General features: G+C 44.2%; 2 protein-coding genes across 13 annotated transcripts in view; one reads left to right on the top strand and one right to left on the bottom strand.

Moving 5' to 3' along the window:
- The window catches only part of RHOBTB1 (Rho related BTB domain containing 1), a 120,227-nt gene extending 100,523 nt beyond the window's left edge, over positions 1-19,704 (top strand). For 10 of the 11 annotated variants that reach the window (XM_045877902.3, XM_064594669.1, XM_045877901.3 and 7 more), the window contains 6 exons: positions 2,703-3,682; positions 5,269-5,387; positions 11,189-11,339; positions 14,177-14,265; positions 16,847-16,952; positions 17,498-19,704. In XM_045877902.3, the coding sequence (XP_045733858.1) occupies positions 2,703-3,682; positions 5,269-5,387; positions 11,189-11,339; positions 14,177-14,265; positions 16,847-16,952; positions 17,498-17,667 (1,615 nt within the window). In that variant the 3' untranslated portion in view covers positions 17,668-19,704. Of the gene's footprint in view, positions 1-2,702; positions 3,683-5,268; positions 5,388-11,188; positions 11,340-12,379; positions 12,710-14,176; positions 14,266-16,846; positions 16,953-17,497 lie in introns of those variants that run through there. The other variant, XM_064594670.1, reaches the window with a different exon arrangement.
- Positions 10,556-22,617, bottom strand: part of CDK1 (cyclin dependent kinase 1) — a 97,674-nt gene continuing 85,612 nt past the window's right edge. For both annotated transcript variants that reach the window (XM_064594674.1, XM_054508170.2), the window contains one exon: positions 10,556-21,796. Coding sequence is in view for 1 of the 2 variants with exons in the window: in XM_054508170.2 (XP_054364145.1) it covers positions 21,743-21,796 (54 nt within the window). In the remaining variant the exon portion in view is untranslated. The remainder of the gene's footprint in view (positions 21,797-22,617) is intronic.

Genomic DNA, 22,617 nt, shown 5'->3' with positions numbered 1-22,617 from the left:
CTGGCCAAATTAAAATTTAGAGGTAACAGATGACTCTGTAGGCTAGGGTTGCGCTCCTCAGTGGTCCTGGGACTCCATCAATCAGCCATGTGCTTTAAGTTAGCTTGTTAATCCTGACCCTCTCAGGCTCACCATCCCCTCGTAGGTAAGGAACCCATTTTTGTAAAATGGTTGGCCATTGTTGGAAGTGAGTTCTCCAACTGTGACATGGTGTGAATAAAAGTGTCTTGAAATTTGTAAAACATTAAACAAATCATTAGCTACTCATAATAATGTCATTCTTGAAATTATGATTATTATAGTAAAGTTCATGTACGTGCAGAGGGATTAGCCACAGTTCCTGGCCCCGGGAATATCAGGTTCATACAGATACACACATCCGAGTGTTTTTAGTCTTCTCATTTTCCTCAGTCCAATGTCTGAGAATATTTCATTCCCAAAAAGGCAGTGTCTAGTTTTTAAAAATCATATGGACCTATAGTTGCAAAACAGCAACACTGTTTTTTAAATGTCTCTAGTAGTTATATTTTTAAAGTGTCACAAGCTTAAAAATCAACCTGAAAGAGGATTTGTTTGACTCTGTATAAAATGTGGAATACCAGTTTTAGGGGGAAATAAGAGTTTTTAAAAACCCGTGCCCCCTCCATATTCCCTTCAGAAAAAATAATTTTATATATATTTTGTGTCTAAGAGCATAGTTTTCCCAAAAATGGTGATATTAATACCTTCCTTTGATGTTTGCCTAATAGGCTTATTACAGAAATTTTGTATAGGCAGCTTTTTATACTCTCACAGCAAAAGCAAATGGTGCTTTCTTTAGACAATTTCTGATGTTCTTGGTGCATTTCAGATTAATTTTCTGAAAACGGTTCATGTTAGGCTTTCACAGTCCTTCTGTTAAATGCGTGGACTAGGCATTGCTCATTAGAAGCCACACCTTACGGTGAAAGAGACTGCCCCTGGCATCCAGAACTTTCTGTGGGAAAGAATCGGCTAAGACAATCAGGCCTCACAACCACGGACGTGGAGGACTAGAGGAGAGTTACGGGTGCTAGAGGATGGAGAGGGGACAGTCCCCTCTGTAGAGTAGCTCTGAGATTTCATGAAGGAGGCAGTATTTGAACTAAGCCTTGAAGAGTGTCACCAGCTAGTGATTTTCAAGTCAGTCCCAGGAACCAGGAGCACAAAATGCCCAGAGGAGCCGACCTTGAAGTTAAGCCTTCTTCCCTGCACCCCCTTCCACCTTCACAACACCCTACCATTTTTCCTTGCATTCCATCCAGGTCTTCAAATCCAATTTCTAACCAGTGTTGTATTTCTCCTAAGACCAGCACCTGTCAAGCACATTACCTTTGATTCTGAAAGCCAAATATTTATTGAGGAAGATCCATTCCTAACATTATGTCTCAGAATCAAGAGTGTGTTTGTGAAGAGTAGAACAACAAATCACATCTTGCCCATTTACCGTGTTATGCCATAGTCACGGCACTATTCTGCTTATACTGCTTCCAAAGGTTTGGCCTACCTGGGTTTGATTAGCTTGTAATGGGCCTTGTGTGCCAGCCTAAAGGGCATAGCCTTTGTTCCATGAGCTTTGTGGAACCAGAGGAGATCTTGAAAAAGAATTACAGCTGCAAGTCATACTTCTGTTATGTAAGGATTTTTCCTGCAGCAGTGAGCACTGTGGCCTAAAATGTGGAGAGTCTGAGGACAGGCAAGAGGCTAATGCACCAGTCCAAGCAAAAGAGGATGACAGTGTGACTGCAGACGTGGAAGAGAAGAGAAGCAGTTAGACATGAAAGAAGGCTCACAGACTTGATGGAAGGAACTTAATGGGCCATTGGATGTGAACCATTTAACCAGTCTAGAACTACGGGGTTCTAATTGCTTGGCAGAGGTCTCTTGGCAACTTTCGAATGTGACCTGAGGCAAACCCTTTAAGCTCGCTGCCTCTGTTTCTTCAGAAGGTGGATGAAAATCACACCCGCAGGGTTATGGTGAGGCTCAAATGAGAAAAAGCATATGGATTCTTTGTAAGGTTGTAAAGCAAAATGTAAGCATAAGGTGCCGGTGACAAAGATGACGGTGACGATGGGGTGATGGCTGCTATTTGTCAGGCACTTCCTGTGGGCTAGCGTAGTCTCTCATTTCAACTTCTCAGGAGTCCTTTAAAATGTAGGTATTTACTATTATTATTCCTATTTTACTGATGGGAAAACTGAGGCTTGAAGAGTTTAAGTAACTTGCCCAGGATCATATAGCTAGTAAATAAGGCTGATACTTCAGTTACTGTAGTTACTACTGAAAGCATTTTTTTTTTTTTCCTGCAGGCTTAAGGTTGGAAGACTTGAGGTTGATAGATTTTTCAAGAGCCTTATTAAAAGCCTGCATAGGGGGGTGCCTGGGTGGCTCAGTCGGTTAAGCATCCACCTTCGGCTCAGGTCATGATCCCAGGGCTCTGGGATGAAGCCCCGCATCGGGCTCCTTGCTCAGCGGGGAGTCTGCTTCTCCCTCGACCTCTGCTCTTCCCCACCCCGCTCATACTCTCTCTCTCTCAAATAAATAAATAAAAATCTTAAAAAAAAAAAAAAATCCTGCATAGGACTTTAAAGATACAGTTCTATTAGGTGCTTTGATAGGCCCTCATTACCATTTTTTTCCTAAAATGAGGCCGATTATAACTTTTAAATCCTCCATTCTAGGCCCATAAAGAGAGGGGATATTCTGCCCCCCGAAAAAGGCCGAGAGGTTGCGAAGGAACTCGGCATACCGTACTATGAGACGAGCGTCTTTGACCAATTCGGCATCAAGGACGTGTTTGACAATGCAATCCGAGCAGCGCTGATTTCTCGCAGACACCTGCAGTTCTGGAAATCCCACCTAAAGAAAGTTCAGAAACCTTTACTTCAGGCACCATTCCTACCTCCAAAAGCCCCTCCACCAGTCATCAAAGTTCCAGAATGTCCCTCCACGGGGACGAGCGAAGCTGCCTGTTTACTGGACAATCCTCTGTGTGCCGACGTCCTGTTTGTCCTTCAGGACCAGGAGCACATCTTTGCACATCGAATTTACCTCGCTACCTCCTCTTCCAAATTTTATGATCTTTTTTTAATGGAATGTGAAGAAACCCCAAATGGGAGTGAAGGAGCTGGTGAGAAAGAGAAGCAGAGCAGGGATTTCCAGGGGCGGGCATGGAGCCTTGACCCAGACGAGGAGAGGGAGGAAGGCACCCCAAGGACCCCTCAGACCAATCAGTGGAAGTCCTCGAGCCAAAACCTGTCCCAACAGGAGGGTCCGGGGATGGAAGCCGAGAGCTCGATTCCAGAGACGCAGACTTTGTCAGGCTGGAGCAAGGGGTTCGTTGGCATGCACAAGGAGATGCAAGTCAATCCCGTTTCAAAGCGGGTGGGCCCCATCACCGTGGTCAGGATGGACTCCTCCGTCCAGCCAGGCCCTTTCCGGACCCTGCTCCAGTTTCTGTACACGGGACAACTGGATGAAAAGGAAAAGGACTTGGTGGGCCTGGCTCAGATTGCAGAGGTTCTGGAGATGTTTGATTTGAGGATGATGGTGGAAAACATCATGAACAAGGAAGCCTTCATGAACCAGGAGATTACAAAAGCTTTTCATGTCAGGAAGGCCAATCGGATAAAAGAGTGTCTCAGCAAAGGGACATTCTCAGGTGAGTAGGTCCAACGATAAAGTCATCGATCCCTTTGGTTGTGTTTTATTAAACATTAGCTATACACGAGTAAGGGAGAGACTAACCATCACTAACATGTTATAAATGCTTATTTTTTTCATGTACCCTTCTAGTTGCATGTATCCATCTATTTCATTCTTATCAGACTTATCAGACTTAAGGGCTAAAGATTATTCCATTTTGCAGATTGGGAAACTGAGGGACAAAGAGGTTAGGTAACTCGCCCCAGGATATACAGGCAGGATTTGTACGCAAGCTTCCCTCTAAAGCAGCATGGTATCACAGTGCTTCTCGAAGGTAAGTCACATTACCCCTGAGCCTGAGCCTGAGCCAGAGCCAGTCAGCTTGATGCTCATGATTCCCCTTCAGGGTCCTTTCCCTGACCAAGTCTACTCCCCACTGACCCTTTGGCCCTGAAATCCTTGAGGTGATGGAGCCGTCTGCGTTCCCGTCAGGAGTGCCTCGTCTGCCCACCTCCTCTCTTTTCTTTCTCACACTCCTTTACCCTGCTCTATATTTTCCTCACCTCTTCTTTGTCCTTGATGACCATGCCTTCTGCTGCCACAGTGTCCTCACATATTTGCTTGCACACACTTCTATTGAATTCTGAAATTGCCCTCTGTGTGTGTGTGTGTGTGTGTATTTCATTGCAAAAATGTGACTTTCTGACTTTTATTTATGTGGACACTTCTGTTTTGTCTTTATCTTTCATAATGCCTGTCATGATGATACACATTTAGTACTATACATTTAGTCATTGATTACTGAGTCTGTTCATTAATTTTAAAGCTTATAAATAATCTTTACCTGAAACATTGACCATCATGAAATAGAAGCCATCTTGAAAGTTAATGAAAAGCAATGTTACAAACCTGCAGTAAATTAAACAATGGACCTTAAGTGAAATGAATTGAATCGCCCACCCCTTAATGCAAAGGCATAGTGACCAAATACAATGTGGAGTTTCAAGTGGATTGTCTTTAAAAAAAAAAAAACAAACTATAAATACAATTTAGAGATAATTGGAAATTTTTGAATATGAACTAGATAATGGATGAGATTAGGGAATCGTTGCTCATTTTCTTAGGTGTGATAATGATATGATTATCTAGAGGAATGTTCTTATTTTTAGAAAATTCTTGATAAAGTAGTTCGAAGTGTCATGCTATCTGTTAAAAAAGTGTATACATATACACACATATTCACTATCTATACACACACACACATATATAGCTAAAGCAAACATGGCAGAATGTTAACAATGTACTATTTCTTCCACTGTTCTATTATTTTGAAATTTTTCATAGTAAGGAGGAAAACATATTCCTCTCCTTTATGGTACTATATGGTTCAGAGAATTTGTGTTGTGAGCTTTTGTACAATTTTAAATGTTTACCCCCAATCCTCGAATGACATAGAAGGAATTGGGTGTTCCAAAGGTGGAGGTTGATACATAATCACTAAGTAAAGCTATGGAAGAGAGAGTAGGAGATGTAGGTGGACGAATATGGGCAGAACTCTCAGCAAAGCTGGCTCACGGTTATGTTTCTTCAATCCCTGGGCAGATGTGACGTTTAGGTTGGATGATGGAGCCATCAGCGCCCACAAACCGTTGCTGATCTGTAGCTGCAGGTGGATGGCCGCCATGTTTGGGGGCTCGTTTGTGGAAAGCGCCAACAGTGAGGTATGTGCCTTCTGAAAAGCCCAAGTGGTATCTCTGTGAATGGGCATGTGTTTAAGTAACCAGACGACTTCAGTTATTTAACTGCTTCCCTGAACCAGTTCCTTAGGCAGTGTTTGAGGGTCAGGTCACCCTCTTCTTAATTTTGCAGTTAGGAGGAGCTGGTGTCTGTTGCTCACTGCTTTCATTTGTAAAACGTGATTGGCTCTACTTTTTAACAAATGTCCCCAAGCAAGACACTGGCAAAATCACATCCAATAGGGGCAGAGTCTGTCTTGCAGAAGTTTAAGGCAGTGAAAAGCTTCCTCAGTCATCCCCGACCTGGGCTCAGCTGAGACCCTGACCAGAGGGCAGGCCTTAAGAAGCCACCCCCTTGGGCCTCAGTCTTCTCATCTGCCCCGTGAGGGACGCCCCAGGGCATGGGGGATGCCCTGGACGGTCTCCTGGAGCTGCGGCACTCCCCGAGCCTCGGCTGGACTTGCCTTCTCCGAGGGTCTGTTCACTGGACGGAGATGGCAACGGAGCAAATGGTCCCTCCTCTGAACACGCCTCCCTTCGGTCTCGCGGAGGCCACTGAGTCACTTCTCGGGCACCGGCCCTATCTCCAGGAGAAGGATAGTCTTAGAGCAGAGCAAGCAGTATGTTGAAGGCCCTACCCGTTCATCTTTTTACAAACTCGATTGGAAAAGAAAGGAAAATTCCACTCAAGCACATCTAACTTTAGAAGAGCAAGTGTTTTTATTGAGTTTTGAAAGTATTTTTTAACCATCTTTTTTTAAAAAACACGGGGACACCCCATCAAGTTTATTGTCCCAAGAGGCTTGTTTTGCATATCTCAGCATCTCTCTCCACACTTTAAAAAGAAATGAAGAAAACAATAGCGGTGAGGGGCTCTCACCGCAGAAATCTGAGCACTCCCATTGTGACCCAGGAGCCTGCATTTGCATCCCCGAGTAGGGCTGCAGAATCAGAAGCCCGGAGGGCTGGGGCGGAGGAGGTCCCTGGGCCACCTCCTGCTTCCAGAACAAACTGCCACTGCTCCTAAACCAACCCCCAGCAAAAGGCTGTCTGCTGTGTGGGCAAAAAGTGTCAGAATTATCCTGATGACCTCTTTTGGTGTCTCGCAGCCTTTCTGAATCCGGAGGTCCTCAGCTGTAACTAACCAAGTCTTTCCCGTGCCACCAAAGGGGTTTCAGAGCCGCGTCCCTGAGATAGCAGCAGCGTCGTGGAGGCCGCCCAGTGAAGGATGTGGGGCTCGAATCCCAACTCCTCCACTTACAAGCTGTGTGGCCTTGGGCAAGCGACCCCCTTTCTGAGCTCCAGTCTCCCTGTCTGGAAAGCATGATGATAACCCACAGTGTGGTAGTGGGGTACAAAAGTCAGACCTTGCAAATCACCCCAGGAGCATTAAGTAAACGTAGCTGCCGTTAGTCTTATTGTGATGTTGGTAGGGTTAATACTCTTTCACTCTTACTTCCAAAAAAATCTGGGGAAGCCACCAACTGACAAAACTTCATCCAAAGGGCATTTCACCCACTTCAGTCATCCCCAGAGATAAAGGGCCTGGGGGCTGGCTTCCCTTATTTTTCCAGCTCACTGAAATGTGTGCTGATTGTGTGGCCGAGCACCTGCTATTAACACAGCAGAGAAGTTGATCAAGGTCAGGAACCCAGGCACAAAGGGACACTGTCAGAGCTGACCTCACAAATGCTAATCCCCTTTATCCCTTCCCAGAATGGACCGTAATCAGCTCCAGATTAAAATGTGCAGGAGAGGTGACCAAAACAAAAACTTGGCAGACAGTGTGAATGCACACGTACATGGGGAACAGCCTCTCCTGGAGGGGCCCCCTGGGTAGCACGACCTCCTAGAAAGACTAGGTCATTAACATGGCAGCTGAGGCTAAGAGGTATGGATACGTTCTACCCAACTTAGAAGACAGAGACCATGGACCCAAGCAACCGAGGGTCCGTGCCGGATCCCTTTAGTCAGTGTGTTGAGAATGCCATGAGCTGTTGACACGTGTGCCCCTGCCTGCCCCTTCCCTTGATTTCCCCTGTAGACTGTAATGGTTATGTCGTGATAAACTCTAGTCTCAGCTTGACCTTGAGCAAGCGACCGACCCTCTCCTAACCTGTGTCCTCCTCTGTAAAATGGGGGATAACAAGAAAACCGTCTTCAAAGGGCAGATAAGTCAGGAGAACACATGTATAAACATAGAATTCGGTGCTTGGAACATACGGAAGCTCAAGAAATATTGGTGACTATTGTCCTGGAGGATTCTTGTTTAATTCTTTCCATGAAGGATTAAAAATCTTTGTCCCCTGAAAGCCCTCGCAAAGTGTGGTTAGAGGGATCATGGGGAGGGAGGAACATCAGTTAAACGCTCAGCAAATATTCCATGACTGATGCAGGCCTGTTTTGGCACTTGGGATCTGTCCTTTTCTAGGGCACCCATTAACTCTTTATTGTCCTGTGAAAATCTGACTTCCCCCTCAAAATTCAGTCTTTTTATTTTTTTGCATTAATAGAATTCTCATGCATATCCAGAAAGGAAGAAAATATACATTGATGTTACTTTAAAATTTTTTGTCACTTAATATTTAAGAAGACATTGTATTTTACTTCTATTTTTCTCATTACCTTTAATGTAGCAGTAAGCATAATTCTCTCCCTAGAGGTACTCAGCAAGTGGTTCATTAAAAATGCATGCCTGGCTTGCAGTAAGCAATGCTCTGGATCTGGAATACTTTCTCATTCTCTATGAGACCGTCTCTAATTATAAGCCTAATAGTCTGAGCTGATTTTCACAATTAAAATTTTAAACCAACGAAACTGGACTATGGGACGTTTTTTAGGATAGCATTATATTCTCTTTGCTGACTTTTTTTTTTTTAAGGTACATCCAGCAGGTAGGATGCAAAATTCCTAATTCCATCTCTTATGTAGCTTTATATTATTTTTAAAAGTTCTATGAAATGACCTCTCCATTGTTCTACATAAACATTAAAATCACAGAAATGGTCTTTAAAAAAAAAAATGAAGAAAAAAAAAAAAGGTGCAGGTTCCAAAGGTGCTTTTAGTTTATTCTCATTCGCTCTAAGGGTCCCAAGCATTCTTTGCCCAACAAAGCCATCGCTTCAAAAAACTGTTAGCATCGTGTTATGCAAGAAGGAAAAAGCAGGTCATGGATGATTACAAATGTCAGAACACGCCAAAGACATTGGAAGTATTGGGGCAGGGCTGCTTACAGGAATCTGTCATCTCCTGCTGCCAGAAATAATTTCTTTTCACTTAGGAAGTTCATTTTGTCGTGACTTAGAACACACTCTTACCAAAAAATGCTAAGGTAATCCAAATATCTTCAAAATCCAGAGTCTCAGTGAAGAAGAAAAAGCTGTAGGTATCATCTCTTCCAAATAACGCCCAGATAACTCATGAGGACACCGAGGATCAGAGAGGGTGAATGATTTGGCAGAGGTCACACTCATTTTAGTGACAAACCCCTGGGCCTGTACCAGCCTCTTTCCTTGTCCTCCAAGCCACTATTTTCCGAAACAGCAGGTATCCCCGTAGCTGAGAACAGGGCTTCACAGAAAGCTCTGGCACTGTTTACATTTATGATCACTAATTCTTTATAGCACTTAGAACTTTGTAAAATGTATATACTTTCACTATCAAAATGGCCCAAATTTTAAGTTTCACAACTTCAATTATCTAGAAAACTGTGCGAATCCAGACTTGATCTGTATAAGATAAATGCATGTATGTGTCAACATGTATGTGTGTAAGCATATACACAAGTCTAACTGATGTTAGATTCACTGGAACAACAATTAATTACAATACAGTGGCTTCTTTATTTTCAAATAACATCAGTAACAGTTTCTACGTGCCAAGTTGTATCTCTTGTCGAGGCTGTGCTAGAAACTCTAAAGAAACTCTAAACTTGTCAAATCCTTGATGGTAATAACCCATGCAGCTTATTTACCAGATCATAATTGTTCTCATCGACTATGTCTGAAAGGGGGTGGGTGTATAATTTTCTTACTATTTCTGGGAAGGTCTGGGGGGGCCTTCCCTTTGATACAGTAGCAGAAAGTTCTGTCTGCCAGGATATTCGGTCTGAGGTGGCTGGTGGCTGTGCAGGAGGATGATACAGGTTGCTATCGCTTAAGTGAATCTGGAACCACGACACCAGAACGCATTGGCCATGAGCCCCATGTCGATTGCGGTGGTAATATATACATAAAGGGAAAGATTCGATATATAATGCAGATGTAATCATGTGTAATAGAGATATAATCATATATTGTATCTTTATATGGTGTATAGAGGTCTATTAAGTACCAGAAATAGGCAGTTAATAACTGTTCATCCTTTTGAACTTAGAAATCTAACGCTTAAGAACTGTTAGTGAATGGGGCGCCATTCACTGGGTGGCTCAGTTGTTTAAGCGGCTGCCTTCGGCTCAGGTCATGATCCTGGAGTCCCGGGATCGAGTCCCGCATCAGGTTCCCTGCTCGGCAGGGAGTCTGCTTCTCCCTCTGACCCTCCTCCCTCTCCTGCTCTCTGTCTCTCATTCTCTCTCTCTCAAATAAATAAATAAAATCTTTAAAAAAGAAAAAAAAAAAGAACTGTTAGTGAAATATGGTGCTTAATTGTACTGTGACCCAAACCTCAGCTTCCTTGCCATGAAGGGTTTCTTGTACTGCACAGCGGTTCTGAGCATAGAATTGTACTCCCTAGGTTCAAATCCCAGTCACTTACTAACTCCGTGACCTTGGATAGGGGACTACTAACCTCCGTGAACCTCAGTTTCCTTACCTGTAAAATGGCAAAAATAATAGTTTTTTCCTCCTAGGGAGAATATAAGGATCAGATTAGATACTGTGTGTGGGAAGCTTAGCACAGCACCACGTGTGAAGGAGGCCTCCCATTAAGGTTAATTTTTATCACCATCATCATGCCTGGAGTCAAAGGCAATTGTGCTGTTCTGTCCTAAACCAGGGCCCATCCTGTGGGGTTAGTTTGACTGTGTGCTTCTGCGCCATGTACATCCTCACTGATCCCGGCCCTGGCTCTCTAGCAAACTCTAGCAGGTATCAATATTGGCAAGAACTGCAGGTGCTCAGGAGGTCTCGAGATTAAGTGATTCCTACAAAGGAGAGTTTACCAGACCCAACCAGCTGTTCCCCACATGTCCCAGGTAAGGACGTCTCTGGATTCTCTGAATCTACTGATAACCTGATAATGTTCCAATAATTTTGAATCTGTGTGGTGGTGCCACAGGAAAAATAATGAAGTGTGTATACCGTGTTTGCATATATTGGTAGAATGTTGGAATCACTCCAGTCACTGCGGCAACTAGGGTGGTTGCTCATCCTCTGTTTTGACATCTTAGAGAGCGGGGCTCTATCGTGTGTCAGCAACAGTGCGGTTTGCACTACCCCCCCACACCTGTCATGTTGCTGGGAGATTTCTTTCCCCACAATAGAGTATTAGAAGGTACTTGGTGAGGAGAGTCCATATTACAGACCATTTGTCTGATTTATAAGTCCAAATAGCCATTTAAAAATTCCAAATCAGGCTTTGTCAGGCAGCCCCACTCCTTTGTCATCTACAAATCAAACTGTTATGTTTGAAGCGATAAATAGCGAATGACTTCTACACGCGGCCTCAAAGCAGGTATCCCAGACTTGCCAATATCAAATTGTACGGTTGGGGTATTTATAACCAGTATAGCCTGGAAATGCACCCACTGCTTTCTTCGGCAGAACTTAGCTTTTCAAATAACGTTTCAGGTATATCTCCCGAACATAAACAAGATGTCAATGCAAGCGGTATTGGATTATCTTTATACCAAGCAGTTGTCACCTAATTTGGACCTGGACCCACTGGAATTAATTGCCTTGGCAAACAGATTTTGCCTGCCACACTTGGTTGCACTTGCAGGTAAGTCTGATGACTCAGGATCATGCAGGGTCTGACTGTCAAATTTATCAAAATCACATTTAAGCAAAAATAACATTTCCAGGGAATAAAAATTAAATTTTTATCACCCAGTATAGGACTGTCTTGTGCAGGGTGATAATAAGTAGATCAAATGTATCAGACAGCCCAATTCAGCTCCACAGATATTTCTTAGGCACCTACTTTGTGGTAGACCCTGTAGGGGGACACAATTATCAAGATGAGTGATGCATGATCCCTGCCCTTGAGACCCATGCTCTGTGCACTCTGCCTCATTTGTGGACCGTGGGATTGGAAATAAAACTATTGTGTCCATATTATTCCCCTGATGTGTGCTCAGACACAGTCTTTAAGAAAGAGCAGTAGGAGGCCGTGGTGAAGAACATAGGCTGCAGAGCCAGACTGCTCGGGTTCAGATCCTGACTCCACCATTTACTGGCTAGATGACTTCACACTTCACCACCCTGTGTCTGCTCTCTCTCTCTTTAGCATGGGGATCATGTTATTCTCCCGTAGAGTTGTTACAAAGATTAAGGAGTTAAGATATATATAAAGTTCTCAGAACAGTGTCTGGCACCTAGTAAGCATTATGTAAGTGGTTTTTTTAAAGCTATTTTAGAAAATGTTCTGACATTGTCAAGAGCATTTTGGGAGAAAGAAGGAAGGGGGACTTGGCTTCACTTCCCAAAATCATTTCTGGATTTGTTCAGTTGTTAGGCTGAAGCAGGTCTAAATAGGATACGTGTATTATTCACATACATGTTTCCTAAATGTAAACCTTCAGCTTCATTCACGAGAAGGGTCAGTTAGCAGTCTGGGTGTTTGTCACTACATTAGCTGACCCCTGTGAGCCATGAGAGCAGAAATAGTGACAGCTTTGTACACTGGCCTACTGTCCCCAGCACACAGCAAAGTGCCTGAGCCTATTAGCTTCCCAATAAATACCTGTTGAATCAGGAAGTGAGTGAAAATGAATGTTTGAACAAACCAACTGGTCATATCTGCACTTCACTTTCTGGCAGGTGTCTTTGGAATAAAATGTATTTCTCTGGACTTCACGTTTCTGCTATACTCAGCCAGCTGGAGACCCAAGTCCTCTCCTTGCCTTACTTCTGCCCCCACTGGATAAAAAGATAGAAAGAGATTGTTGAAGCACTGCTGTTTTTTTAAAAACCATTTTTAACCAACAACCCTGAAGTCACAGGTCCACAAGAGTGCCCTGCTTTTTAAATGTTAACCCTAGGAGGCTGCAGTGGGCAGTTCCTTTTTTCAAAAGTATAGGTTCTGATCTGTTTGACTATTCAGTGTTTACAAGTAGGTATCCTTTGAGGATGAATTTGATTTTTTTTTAATGTGGTCAAAAACAATTTGGAACCAAATCTGTCGAACAAGGTTTGTGATTAATCTTAAACTAGTGCCATTTTTGCTTAAATATGAAGTACAGTGACGAAAACTTGGGACTGACCTCTCCGTGAAAGGAACTGAATCAAAGAGAGGTTCTGGTGTGAACTGCAGACTTCTAAGCCTGTTTCCTTTTGTTATTAAATGCTACTGTTACTGCTAGGATTAAATATGTAGCTGCCTAAGATGATCCCTGTAATCATTTATACTGTTGGGTTAAGTATAGAGTGTTCAGAACATAGTTTTTAAAAATCAGTTTCTGGGGTAAGAATGTGTCGCGAGCCGACGTGTTAAATGAGTATCAAGAAATGTTGCTGTTAACTAAAATCAAAAAGCCTGATGACTTCTTTGGAAAATGTAGTTCCAAATAGTTCTTTGTCCATCCAACTGATGAAGATTGTGCCAAAGAAACCATCCCCATCTAGATATCGTATTGACCACATGGAGGCATGTTGACTACCAAGTGCATAGAACAGAGGGTAAGCAGGGTTGGGACAGTTTACTGGATTAGAAGAACAGACGCAATGCTGGAGATGAAAAGAGTACCTCGACCTCAGGGAGCTAGGAGTGTGGGCCTAGATTGTACCACACGCGTCAGTCCCAAAGGCAGGGGACGGCCCGAGCAGAGGCAGGAGACCACTCCATCTCAGAATCACAATTTAGATTCAACTTAGAAGCCCTGGGCACAGCTCCCAGGAAGAATTGGCTCTCCCAGCTAGATTCTTGTTAACTTCCAGTTGAAGGTTCCCCCCCAGTCGTTAGAATCTAACAGCTGAACAATATGTTACCCATCTGCAGCTGTTGAGAAAGACATCTGCATTCACATTTTTAATTCCCCATATGGATTCATTCCTGTTACTCAGTCCTTCCACTTTCAGAGATTATTGAGAATTGGAGTGATATGAGCGGGGAAGCTGTCAAACAGGAAGATACTAGAGAGTCTAGAGGATTCTAGGAAGGCACTGGACTATCCAGAGCAGCACTATCCAATAGAACTGTCTGCAGTGATGGAAATGTCCTGTGTCTGTGTTGCCCAATACATGTGTAGCTGTTGAGCACTTTGGTGTGACTAGTGTGGCTGAGGGTGTGAATTTTTAATTTTATTTCATTTCAATTTAAGTTTCAGTCGGCTCACGTGGCCAGTAGTCACCATACTGGACAGTGAAGGTCTGGAGGACTCCAGCTATTTCAGAAGTGCAAACAAGTGTCCCAGAGTCATTGGTGCAATGGCCAGAGACCAGAACTCCCCATGCTGGAAGACCAACCATCACAGTGGGCCCTGAGTTCAGTTCGGATGACTGCCAGAGCTGTGTCCCATATTCCTTTCCTCTTAGGTGGTCCCGGACCAGACTCTCTAAGTGAGATGTCTGGCTTGCAAGGGCATGGTTCAACTTACTCCCGTTCTCTCTCTTCCCCAGAGCAGTATGCTGTCCAGGAGCTGACCAAGGCCGCGATGAGTGGTGTGGGCATTGACGGGGAAGTGCTCTCGTATTTGGAATTGGCCCAGGTTTGTAACAATTTGCCTTTCACCTTTTAAGTGTGTTCAACCAGTTCATTTAATGCTGATCAAACATTCCGCTGTTGCATCTGTCTAAATAAAGATGTCACCACTGAGTCACAGAGGGCCCTGTGTACACTGAGAAGATCTGAGAGTTTCACGTTTCATGCACCATTCCCCCTGCTGGGCTTCGTTTGAGAAAACAACACGGACCCTACCCCACGCCAGCCCTATTGTCCCCCGAGGCACCAGCTTCACATGTGGGAGAACAATTTGGGGCATGATAGGGGAAGGTTCTGTCTCTCCTTGTTTGAATTCTTGGACACATATTGGCCAAGATCAGACGGTTTCTAGAACTCCATGAAGCCCTGTAATGCCCCACCTCTCACTGCAGCTTTCCTGGGGTTTTCCAGAATCAGTATTTGTTAATAGCAATATTGTGATTCCATAATCCCTGTACACACTTGCACTCTTCCAGAGAGGCCCCGAGATCCGGCTTCAGCTTTGTCCCGAATGACTTACTCAAGGCACAAACCTAAACTCTGCCTCTGTTTCCTTATCCGTAATGAATGGGGATGATAATTCACATCCTATCAACCTTACAGATTATTTTGAGAATCAAGTGGGAGAGAATGTTCAAGAACGAGCAGTGAAGAGTAGAACCCTGTTGCACGTGTGGGATGCTTCGTCCCTGGCATAGACTGACTGACACTGAGTTTACTGACACTGAGTTTCATTCTGAGGGAATGAAGAAGACATTCTTCGGTCCTTTCTTCAGCCCATTGGGTTCCGTTTTCTGTTCCCTCTCTGTTAGGGCCGAGGTTTACTAAGCCTTAGGTCAGGTGATTTGAATGGCTCTTTCTCAATCAAGGGAGAGGAGGTGGTTTCGGGGAGAGGAGGGAGGCAAGTAGCAGGTCAAGTTGCACAGGAACGGTTTGCATTCAAAAGGGGAAAAGGCAGAATCAGACTTCACAGCAGCCTCCTGGTTTGGACTTACGCAACGAGTATTTGTGGTTTTCTCCACACACATCGGGCACTGCCCCAGACAAAAGGACACATGGATATAAATGGCAGATTCTCTGCCCTCGGGGCAATCATAGACAGAGAAATAGACAGAAGCCCACGTTATTAAAATCCAGCATGAAAAACAGCCTCACAGAGGTTACAGTGAAAACCCAGAACAGGCATCTGTTGCAGTAGGCTCAGCAAGGTCCCATCAAAATGGGTTGTCCATACTTGGAGTTTGAGGTCTCTCGAACCAGGTCCGGGGCACAGTTTATGACTTGTGCTCTCTCCAGTAAGTACTCCTCCTGGAGAAAAATGTAATGACCCAGCATTGCATGTAGGGCCAGTCTACTTGATATAGTGATTTGCAGTTGTGTCTCTTTGCTCTGGGTCCCCGCCCTGACGAGCCTCGGCAGGAAGAGTTTAGGCTGGAGCCTCCTGTACCATAGCTCATTCACGAGACCCTTGCCTCGTGGCATGCTGGGTTTATTTAACCATCAGCATGTGGACAGGTGGCACCCGATCTGTTGCATTTTCCAACGTCCAGGATATAAACACCTCCGCCTGACCAATTTTAACAACGTGAAATTGCTGACCTCAGAGTAGGGAAGAAATGTGCACCGTTGACGCTCTTGGGCAGATCCAAGCCAACTCCAGCTCACCGGTGCCCGAGTCTTACTTTCAGAAAGAAATCTGATCTCAAGAGAAGTTGGAAGCACCAGCAAAAATGGTCTATAATGTTGGGTTTGCAACTCTCAGAGTTTCTTGAGTTATTTTCTGGGGACATCAGCTTTTATATGGGCCTTTCGTTCATGGCAGAGATGTGGGCCCCCGAGTGAGCACCCTGTAGGGTTTCAGGGTTTCGCCTGATCAAAGAAACCTCAAGACCCACAAACTGAATGGATAGCCAAGGACACGGACAAAGTGTGGGGTGGGGGAGACTTGCCAAACTTGGGGAGGAATGGGGAGGTGACTGTGGCATTTTGAGCACCAAGTCTGTTTTGGTCACAGCTACCTCAGCTGCTCCCTCCCCCCGAGCATCTGCTCAGAAAGGAGTCGTTGTGGAGTGTCGGGTCCCTGCCACCCTGCCCACACCACCCGCTCTTCTTATGTAACCAAAGGACAGGTACACATTCCTCAGTCTCCTTTTTCAGATCTTTGGCCCCAGCAAGGCGAGCTCTGACCTGCGACACGGAGTGCTCCGTGGCTGAGGCTTCCTTAACCAGAGTCCGTGTTGCTGCTTTGCTGCTGGCTGGCACCTTCCAGAGGCCACAGTCATGAGTCACTAGCGGGCCAGTGGCAGGGGAGGCTGGGTGGAGAGGGGTGCTTTCAGCTCCTGATCTGATACGGTGATTATTTTTGGTGCACCTGTCACAGGGGTAAGGAAGGGGTATGCCAAGCGCTATATTGGGCTGGCGTTGGCACCATAGCCAAAGTCAAAACACTGTAGTCAAAACAAGAGGTTTGCCGAATCAGTCACGCGGGCCCTTTATCATCTCTGTCACCCCTACGGTGGCTGACGATTTCTCTGTGGCCCCACTTTAGAAAGTAGAGTCTGACCCCCTTTTTGGTCACTTCCCTGTAGTTCCACAACGCCCACCAGTTGGCCGCCTGGTGTTTGCACCACATCTGCACCAACTACAACAGCGTGTGTTCCAAGTTCCGCAAGGAGATCAAATCGAAATCCGCAGGTGAGAACACAGGTTCCCATCAGTCCGGTTCTCACAGGCTCTGACTGCAGCGTGGACCCTCTGTGCCCTTGAGCAGGTGTACAGGCCCCAGGCAGCTCCGGGGGAAGTCCTTGTGATTGGCTGGTGGTCACATGCCCGTGACACGACGCAAGGAATTGTGGAGCAGGAATCCTCTTTGAAGGACTTCATGCTTGGGAGATTTGCGTGGAGCGGGATCCGGGGTTCCCTGCCGCAGAGCATGCGGAGGGGGTGGGCTCACCCTTGTCTAGGGAGGCATGCCGAGGAGCAGGCTTCCGCTCGGAAACCAAGTGGTCCTGGGTTCAGGTTCTCCGTGCCCAGCTGCTTCAGGCAAGTGATTCTAACTCTCGAAACCTGAGTGTCCCAGTCTGCAAATGGTCGTACCCCTGATCCCTAAGCCCCACACACCGGGTTGTTGGGAGGATGTAGAAGGGAGCATATACGAGAAGCACGGGGCACAGAACCTAGAATACAGAAGCTCTCGACAAACACAGCGGGTCTCATCATCTGCACCTTTCCTTCACCAGACAACCAGGAATACTTTGAGCGGCACCGCTGGCCCCCTGTGTGGTATCTGAAGGAAGAAGACCACTACCAGCGTGTGAAAAGGGAACGCGAGAAGGAAGATATTGCACTAAATAAACATCACTCAAGACGAAAGTGGTGCTTCTGGAATTCGTCTCCAGCAGTTGCCTGAGGGGGAAGAGACAAAAATCAGTCATCTGACACACCACTTTTAAAAGCACTACTGTAAAATTAGTCTTATTATTAGAGATAAGTCGTAGTTCAGGTTTCAGGCACTGATCTTCCTCCACTGTTGTGCATTTATCTTTGTCGGGATCAAAGCACAAGCTCCCCATCAATGAGCCTGGACAAAAAAGGGAAGTTGATGCTCACTGCATTCCTTAAACTTATATGTATATTTTTTGTTAGAAGGCTTAATAAACTTTAGTCCGTTACTTTGTTTCTTTTTATACCAAGGGAAAAAAAAATCCAGCTTTCATGTTTCAAAGTCCCAAATTAGAAAATATTTTTATATGGTCTCTTGTATTTTGTTGAAATGAAAATACTATGTATTACTTTATTTTACAGGCCGCAAATTAACCATGAAATCGCCCTGTGATGCTCTTGGCCCACATGACCACCAGGCATTATTGCATAATTAGAGGGTTATCCTTTGGTTGTGAAGTACAGGGTTGGAACGAAATTCCCCCAAGTGCAAGTTAGAGAGTGTTTAATCTTTGTTCTGCCGAATAACAGTGGTATAATTACCAAGTCAACTCCAAGAATGTGTATTTACAATATTTGCCGTGTAAATGCTAGTAATTATATGGTTATATGTGCCATGTAAAATACAGTGATACCAAGTCTTCTGTTGTTTAAAATGTCCAGATTCAAAAGGATAATCTTTATAATCATTAGAAGGGCTTATTCAATCCCAGCATTATCCAGGGCAAACCCACCGCTGGACCTGAACCCAAGAGATACCGTAAGAGCATTGGTGTTTGGGTGGCTGTGTGAGGGTTTGTGTCTCTCCGTGTTCCTCGATCTTGCCATGCTTCTGCGTGCAGATTCTTCAAAGACTTGAACTGAGATGGGCAAGGGAAGGGATCCCCAGCCTTTGTCCCATCATCTGCAGGCTCGTCACATCTCACCCACGGAAACAGGCTTCCTCAGGTCTCTCACCTGCAGCCAACTTCACTTTGTAAGACACGCATTTTTAACTCTTCCCAGGGAAAATTCAGGCCGCTGTAGGAGTAGGCTGAGGCAGACCGCCCACCCCTGCTGAAGGTCAGCAGGGCCTGTGAAGGTGCAAAGCTGGAGGCTGGGTCGTCTGGGGTCCCTGCATTCTCCAACGCAGACAGGAATCTTATTCCAAGAGTCTAGGAAATGGTGCTATTGTGAGTTAGTCCTGACCCTTTGTCATTCTGAGTTTTCAGTGTTAAAACAGAAGGTATTGAGCAGGGGAGCTTTGGAGAGGCAGTCAGTCCTTGCTTCTCTGTACATTAAAATGTTACAGCACTCATACGGAGCATTTTAAGGCCCCAGCGCCATACCTGCCGTGGGATGTGGCATGGTGGCGGCGGGGGCTTATTTTGTCGGGAGGTCAACTTACTGATGCTAAAGGCTGTTGATTTTTTTTCCTAGCTTTCGGAAGTTGGAAAAGAGACAGTTGAGTCCAAACCCCAATGTTGACAACCATATGCATTTGAAAATCTACCCAGATTACAGATGGACATTTATTACTGGCGGTGGATACACACCAGATCCAAGAGTTTGGAGAGGCCCAGGAATGCCTCACCCTCTCATGACAAAGGAGAGGGCAGTAGAGTAGAAATGGATGGTTGTAAATGCATCTACTTTAAGTTTTGGTCAATAGGGTTGTAAATCATTAGCAGAAGGAGAAAGGAGACAAAATGAGAGGATAAATGTCAAGACTCAGGAAGAATTGACATATATCCCATCATAAAATGGTAGAAGTTGAGTTTTTAGTGAGTGGTCAGAGTTGAATTTATACAACCAAAGTTCCCATGTGATTGTAATCTTGCCAAAACATAATGGACATATAAATGAACCTGGGGTATAAGCAATAATATCCACTAGTGTTTGTTATCAGCTACTGTAACCAAGTGGCTGGTTCATTTGGTTGATGCTGATTATGGCCTTTAACCATGGTGGTTTGTTTCGTGTTTTTTATTTCACAAAAAGCCAATAAAATTGTTTAGCTATAAAATGCCTCTTTTTTTTTTTTTTTTTTTTTTAAGGACTACCAAAATATCATGTGTGTGACTTAAATAGCTTTTTCTGAAAACTAACAAAACCGTAAAGGTGCTGGGTCATGGGGGCTATGTATGCTTCCATAACAAGGCAGCTTCAATGACTGTCATCTCTGTTTTTGGTTCGGCCAGCAGAGTTTCCAGTGCCACCATATACAGGAGGGATCTGGCTTTTTGCTCTTGGATAATACAGTTATGTCACTACATATGGTAGAACATTGGAAAAAACAGAAATGGTGTCTGTAGCCTAAAGAACTTCTTATAATCTTGGTTTTGGACAATTCTGCCAGCAATGAAGTGAAAGGTTGCATCGTGGGCTCATGAAGTCAACCTTTTCTTTAGAAGCAGATCTAAGAAGGATTTTGGGAAAATCTGCAATTTCTGAACTTCTAGGTAGCATACTGTTTACCCGAACTCAGGGGGAAGAAGGGTCTCCAAGCAGATCTCACCTGGGCACTCCTCTGAGTGGCATATTCCCTATAACTCCATGGAACGGGGTTGACAACTATACAAAATAACTGCAGAGAAAAGACCGTGAGATTTCCAACACCTTCCCACACCTTTCAGAGGTGGGTGGTCCAGATCATGGCACCGCTTACATAATGCATACCGGTGGAGTCTTACCTGTAGCAAGCACTGGTCTAAATTTCTCCCAGAGCAATGCCTGGCAAATCATCAAAGATTTCAATAACCCTGCACTGGCATTATAGGAACCTTAAATCCTACTGGTTTCAAGGTAACTCAAGTATTTTCTTTATGGACACTCAAAAACAAGACTCCAATGTTTCTAAGAAATTTTTTCACACTTGCTTCCATTGTATGGTATATCAGTTGAATTTCATCACTGTGACATTCACTTCTACTAGTCAGAGGAAAAAATGAAATGAATCCTGAGTTTGGAAACTTATTTTATGAGCGCAGCATTTCGGAAATGAATGCTCTTCTGCAAACTAAAGATTTGCCAGGCTTTTTCTTAAATTGGGTATTTCTTTAATCAAATACCCTAATTGGATACAAGTGGACAAGTAGCAATAGCTCCTCTTTTCTAATAGAATGTGACCAGTGCATAAAAAATACAGAGTTAAAAGTTAGCCAAGGAGAATGTGTTTGGGTTAGATTGTGTGTAAGTAAGGAAGAAGCAGTGCAACAAAGAGGGGGGGGAAAAGCTAAGGACAACTTAAAAAAAGAAAGAAAAAAACCAGAAAGATGACTGACGAAAGCTATAGAGGTTGCACTAAGCATTCTGAGATACAGATGTCGTCTCTTTCTTCCAAAGGCTAAGTTCTGACATAACTCCATCTCTCATGACTTAATTTATTTTCAGAGGAAGACTTTGCTCTCTTAAATTTCCAATTAGAAGGCAGGCAATGTAGGGGCCCCTAGGTGGCTCAGTTAGTTAAGTGTCCAACTCTTGATTTTGGCTCAGGTCTTGACCTCAAGGTCATGAGTTCAAGCCCCGCATCGGGCTCCCAGCGTGGAGCCTACGTTAAAAAAAAAAAAAAAAAGGGCAGGTGATGTATGCAGCAGGAAAAGGCACTGTGACCTGGAAAGGCAACGCTTCTGGAAAAGCTGTGCTGATTCTCTCTGGCTGGATTTGAAAATTCTCTCGTGCCGATAGCACCTTTAAATGGGGTGTTTTCACTTAAGCAACGCAGATGCATGTTTTTTCTCTGGGCTTCTGTGCAGGTGCCTCACCAGTTAGATATCATTAGACTATAGTGTACAAAATATGGAAATAATTTAGGAGCAGTAACTCTTGGGTGGAAACACAGACATGAAAGTGGTAGAAACAATGGTGAGAGACATGAAGTGACTTGTCAGCCATCACTCCTGTTGCTTACTAAAATTTCTAGGAATACAACATCTTGGTCACTCGATATCCAGCAAAATGCAGATGTAATGAGGGGTACCCAAATGTGGCCCCATGGAAGGAGTATTTGAATTCTTTGAGTCTGAATACATTCTCAATCGCAAAGACCAGAACTGTTCGATTCTTCAGGCAATCAATGAGGAAAGAACTTGATTCACTTCTCTCTGCTTGGACACCCACTGTGAAAATAAATAAAGGAAACCTCATTTAAAATGGAGTTGGGATGAATGGATAAAGAAGATGTGATACACACACACACACACACACACACACACATATGTATACACAATGGAATATTACTCAGCCATCAAAAAAAAATGAAGTCTTGCCATTTGCAATGACATGGATGGAACTAGAGGGTATTATGCTAAGTGAAATAAGTCAATCAGCGAAAGACAATTACATGATTTCACTCATATGTGGAATTTAAGAAACAAAACAGAGGAGCATAGAGAAAGGGAGGGAAAAATAAAACAAGACGTAATCAGAGAGGGAGACAAACTATAAGAGACAAGAGACTCTTAACCATAGGAAACAAACTGAGGAATGATGGAGGGGAAAGGGTGGGGGGATGGGGTTAACTGGGTGATAGACATTAAGGAAGGCACTTGATGGAATGAGCACTGGGTGCTGTATGCAACTGATGAATCACTGAACACTACCTCTGAAACTAATAATAAAAAATAAAAATAAATAAAAATAAAAAATAAAATGGAATCAGGGAGGCAGGGGGTGCAGCCTCCATAAACAACAGAAAGAATTATCTTGACAGAAGGACATTTTTAACATAGGAATTTCATCTCCCCCTTTTAAGAAAAACAAGGAAGATCCCTCTCTGCCCCAGCAACAATGCACTAACCTCCCACTTGTAGCCAATGAGAAACCACCACAACCTTAAATTCATGTTCTTCTCCAGTGAATTGTTGTTTAAAACAAAGCTCTTCAGGGACACCTGGGTGACGCAGTTGGTTGAGCATCCCACTCTTGGTTTTAGCTCAGG

Source organism: Mirounga angustirostris, unplaced genomic scaffold, assembly GCF_029215605.1.
Source record: "Mirounga angustirostris isolate CCGP_5_RB_7025 unplaced genomic scaffold, mMirAng1.0.hap1 SCAF_6, whole genome shotgun sequence".
NCBI lineage: Eukaryota > Metazoa > Chordata > Mammalia > Carnivora > Phocidae > Mirounga > Mirounga angustirostris.
Note: the sequence above shows the minus strand (reverse complement) of the source record. Positions and strands in the feature narration are given on the sequence as shown.